The sequence below is a fragment of the Piliocolobus tephrosceles genome, chromosome 3, assembly GCF_002776525.5.
Source record: "Piliocolobus tephrosceles isolate RC106 chromosome 3, ASM277652v3, whole genome shotgun sequence".
Classification (NCBI taxonomy): domain Eukaryota; kingdom Metazoa; phylum Chordata; class Mammalia; order Primates; family Cercopithecidae; genus Piliocolobus; species Piliocolobus tephrosceles.
In genome coordinates this window covers 169,933,332-169,938,250 of record NC_045436.1, presented here as the reverse complement: position 1 = coordinate 169,938,250, position 4,919 = coordinate 169,933,332, and the positions used below count along the sequence as shown (strand labels likewise).

Below are 4,919 nucleotides of genomic sequence, written 5' to 3'. Positions count from 1 at the left end.
GTTATATGTTGAATGAGTGAGTGAATGAATAAATGCACCATCCGTGGGAAAGCCTTAGCACAGTGCTTGATCATAGCAGATAAGAGATAAGTGTTCGTTTTATTGACGAGCATGATGACATCCAAATGTCGCTCTGCGACTGTGGCACTGTGGATTGGCCTCTGACATCCTCAGTGTGCATCCCAGTAGGTTGGTGAATGTAAAAGGCTTTCCTCCCACACCACCTGCCATTCCTCCCTGCCACCATCAGACATGCTAAAGAACAGTGCTTTCTTCAGCTTCTGCTCCTCTTTTCCCTGGTTGTGGAATTGTGACAAGGCATTGGGGACAGTTTATCCTCTCTCCCAAACTCTTAAAATACTTTCAGATGCTTCATACTAACGTATAAATGAATAATGGCAGTCTCATCGCTGCATCCCATCCGATCCCAGATACCTGACCTCTCCCAGAATCTGGAACTTCCCATCTATTCACTTTCATTCATGTTATCAAATGCCTAAAGTGCCTCCACTTTGCCCCATTTTATTCCTACAGATACTCTTTCCAAAATCCAGCTGCACTATTACCTCCCCTGTTACACTCAAGCCCAGATCTTACAGCAGTTTCTGTCTCCTCTCTCTGGTTTTCCTTATAGCCCTCTCCCCCTTCCTTTACAGCCCTTATCATGGGCCACTGTACTTAACTAGGCCTTCTTTCTCCAAGAATGAGGAATGGAGAAATGAAACTCATTTCTTCTCCAGAAATGAGCTTTGCAAGGAAGGGGTCCTTCGGGTTGGGGAGGGAATGGGCATCTCTGACATGCCTCAGTAGGAGAGGTTCCTCAACCCTGCAGACTCAGCTGTCAGAGCTCCTGGGTTCCAATCCTACCTCCCCTCTTACCATCTATGAGTCCCTGATAAATGATTTAATCAAATCATGTACCAGGTATCCCACCTGAAAACAAGGATCTTAATTATTATACTTCAATAAGCACCAAACACCACAGACCAATGGATACAATTATAAAGAAGGATTCTGGAAAGACATAACTTGAGCAGGGTGGGGAACTAGAAGTTGCTATTTAGACAGTTTTTCCATTGATATATGGGGACTACTTTATGAGTTTATTTGTGAACAGACACAGAGAAACCAAGCAATGTTGGAATGTATTTCTGAAAAACACCCAGAGTTTTATTACCATTAATTCAGCAGAAAGTTCATTGTGCTGAAATTACCACTCTGGTGCATTCAGCTCAAAGACTCTTCACTGCTCAAACACATAGCTGTGTGCGCCATGGAAATACACGCTGCAGGAAATAGCCTCTAAACATCACCTCCAAGAAAAATAAAGCAAATTCCAAAACGCAAAAGCAAAAATTACAAAATCTGTTTAAATATTTTGTTTCACTCACTTAGCACAAAAGTTCATATTTTGGGGGGGACTGTAGAGAGCTTTATAGTATACAGAGAGACTTATGACCTGACATCTCTTAAGGGAACCCGTTCTCTTTTGGCCTCGTCAGCATGACGTGTCCTGCATTATTCTGAGGAAGAATGTGCAGAGAGAGCTCCAAGTCTCTCCACAGAACTCCAGAGCAGTCTTCCTCTGGTTTGCCATATCTGGGTCCTCCACACACTCGGGAGCTTTGGTGGTCATGGTCTGGGTCACTGCTAGGCTAGAGAGGGTGGTCTCTTTGCCCTTGATGTGCTCCCTGGGGGACATTTCTGTTTTCTCCTTCCTGGGCTTTGTGTTCCCAAATAGAGTGGAGCTGACTAGCTTAAGACTGGATTCTGGAAAATCCTTTCTGCATACTCTGGTTTTCACGGCTGTCTTGGAATATCTACAGATGTCTTTCTGCGAGCGCAGATTCCGGGCAATTTGTTTCCAATAGACTCTCTCATCCTTGAGCTTTAGGCATGAGGTTGGATTGCCAGCAAAGACACAGGAAAATTCATGGTCCAATCGAGTGCACTCAACCTTGAGAGAGAGGCCCTCCTCCTGCTCAGTCGCAGCCCATCTGCAGTTGGCTTGGTCTTTGGTGACAAACTTGCCTTTGTTCCCGGGCCTGTTTTTCTGCTTAATCTGGGTGTTGCCCAGAGTATCCTTTTGTTCTGAGACCACTTTGCTGTGAAGTCCATTCTTCACTTTTTTTTTCCCCTCCACCAGGAGCACCTGAGCAGCCAGTAGGAGGAAGGAGAGCAGGGTGAGGCTATGGATCCTCATGGCTGCAACTGGGCGGGCACCTGTTTGACAAAAGGCAGGTGAGTCAGTGGCAGGTGGCAGTTCAGCTGTGCAGGACTACACACTGGCCTCCCCCTACCCTGACAGGTACCTGCCTGATTTCAGAGTAGACCAAGAACACTTCTGGCTCCTGGAGTCACTAGACAAACAGCCTGTCTACTCACATTTCCACTTGGCTTGAGTCTTGAGTATCACAAAACTACCACTCTTTGGAGCCTCACGAATTCTCATTTATCATTTATGCACTCATTAACTCCTGCATTTGCTCACTCCTCACTCTTTCATTCACTCATTCAGCAAGCATTTACTGAGCACCTACTATATGCCACGCACTAGACTAGGTGTTGAAGAAATCACCATGATTGAGAAAGTCTCAGCCTTGAAAGAGCTTAGAGGCCACTCTTGGGCAGAATTTAAATAGCACTGATCAGGGAATCTATCCCGTCATCTCTGTCTCTGATCTGAAACAAGTTACTGCTCCAAACTTTCTTTCAGCTCCAAAGCGCTGGATTTCTATCTCCTGACTCCATATGGGCATGGATGCCCGAAATGAGAAAGGAAGTGGTGCGCGTCGTGAAAGGTGATGTTGACCCAGAGTTGAACATGCCTGGGGTTTGGGTGGGGTGGCTGGGTTTGTGGGGGTGGGGGAGCTTTTTGGGGGGAAGTAACAGTTTAAGGAAAGGTGTGAGGTGTGGTGGTTGTCTGATTTGCCTGCGCAAAGTGAACCAGGATGGAGACAGGTGAATTTTAACCTGATAGTTCACACTACAAGATCGAAGACAAGGATCATGAGAAATCATTGAATCAATAGGATGAACATCAGTGTCACATTGAACTGCATGGATCTGATCATGTATACAATTAAAAACCCATGCTTAACAGGAGAAGAGAAGTCAATTTCTATATGACACCTCCTGTATGCTAAGTACTGGTCTAGGGTTTGATTCCTATCTTGCTAAACCCACACAAGAGCCCTTCCAGGTAGCTATTAATATGTCATCTCGGGTGACAGCTCTGACTCTTAAGGCTCAGACAGGTAAATAAATTGCTCAGGATCTCATAGTGGGCAAGTTCAAAGCTGGTATGGGTAGCCAGATCGATCTCCTTATTCCTTTCTGTCACCCCTGATTGATCACTTTTTGCTTTTCACATTTACTCTGCCCTTTAAAAACATTGCCAAAGAATAAGAAAAACAACTATGAATGATGACAATTTAGTTTGATATAACACATAATGATCAGATGATTTGTATTATTTGTGCTCCATTTAAAACAAAGCACAGAATTTTTATAAAAAGAGGCAGGCCCAGGAAATGGTCCTGATCTGATTTCTACCCTAGAAGTTGGCCACCTTCTAGGGTTAAGGAGGAGAAAGACAATCACAAAAGGGCAGAGAACCGCAATAAATGGTGAAGGAGAGGTGAGATATGCCAGAAAAACACCCAGTCATTTCTCACGGACCTGGGGCTCAGCCTCTACCTGCCCATGATGGAATGCAGGCCCAAGGAACTCCAGGCCCTTGGTGGAGTGATAAGTGGCGGCAGGTAATAAAGCTGTTAAAGGAGCAAGGCTTTTACCTTGTTCTGAGCACACGGATCCAGTGCAATCCCAGGAGGTGGGAGTGAATTGCAGGCTGCAGCTGTCTCAGGTAGAGTGCAAGGAGGGTAGACTATTCAACAGGAGCCAGGCTGACTGGGTTTTTACAACACTCACTGGGTTTTTATAACACTATGGCACCTTACTCACAGCTCCTCCCAGTCACGCCCCTCCGAGGGAGCCAGTTCCTGCAGGGAAAGCGCTGGATGTAATCCAGTGAAAAGGGGGGTTACCTGCATGCCATTAAACGCTTCCTCTGTGCCCTTCCCTGTCCACCCTGTGGCCAGGATAGGAGGACAACTCAGCCTTGCAATGACCCTCCTTGATGGGGAGAGGACCCCAGCAGTGATGTCTATGGAGGAGTAAAATGACAATAATGACATGATTCGAGTTGCCAAACTACTGAGCCCATTTTACCTGATTTCTCCTTTTCCCTCATCACATCCGCTCTAGTAGAGAATGCAATGATTCTTCCTCTTTTACAAAACCAGGAATTGGTTCTGGAGATATGCAATAGCTTGTCCAAGTTCACAGAGGCAGGAAAAGGAAGATCTCAAAATTAAATGTGAGATGCTCTACATCCATGATCTGATTTCTTCCTGCCTGCCACTCTCAATAAATATTTGTTGAATAGGTGACTGAAGTTACCGAAGCTTTCTTAGTGTCTGAGTTCCTTCTTCCATCTGAAGTTACTACATAAGCAGAGGATTCCCTGATTCTAGAAGTAGGGAAATTCCCTGATTCTACAAGGCTCCGAGAGGCTGGTAAAGAGGGAATTTTTAATGTAAGATTACTGTTGAAAATATTTACCTTCAGGTCTCATTCAGAGAGCTCAGGCTGCCCTGCCTGCTGCAGGCACAGTCTCACACCAGAATGACCCAGGTGGAATCCTGGCCACAGTACGTGTTTAGCTGAGTGCTATGCCCTAACCACCGAGCCTCTCCCATCATCCATTTGCAGTGTGCTGACAATAACAACATCTCCTTTATAGCTGCGTACTAAATTTTTACTGGGCTAAGCTGTTATCACAAAGTGGAGCAGAATCGTTTTGCCTCATAATAAGGCCTTCAGTTGTATTCTTTGAAAATAGACATTTATTATTT

At 45.2% G+C, this 4,919-nt stretch overlaps 1 protein-coding gene across 1 annotated transcript; it reads right to left on the bottom strand.

The window, feature by feature from the left end:
• Positions 1-1,141: 1,141 nt before the first annotated feature.
• FGFBP1 (fibroblast growth factor binding protein 1) lies at positions 1,142-4,287 on the bottom strand. The gene is made up of 3 exons (XM_023206705.1): positions 4,234-4,287; positions 3,798-4,018; positions 1,142-2,223 (listed from the first exon to the last, which is right to left on the bottom strand). Exon 3 carries the CDS (start codon positions 2,201-2,203, stop codon positions 1,499-1,501), a length of 705 nt encoding a protein of 234 aa, XP_023062473.1. The 5' UTR covers positions 2,204-2,223; positions 3,798-4,018; positions 4,234-4,287; the 3' UTR covers positions 1,142-1,498.
• Between the last annotated feature and the right edge of the window lie 632 nt (positions 4,288-4,919).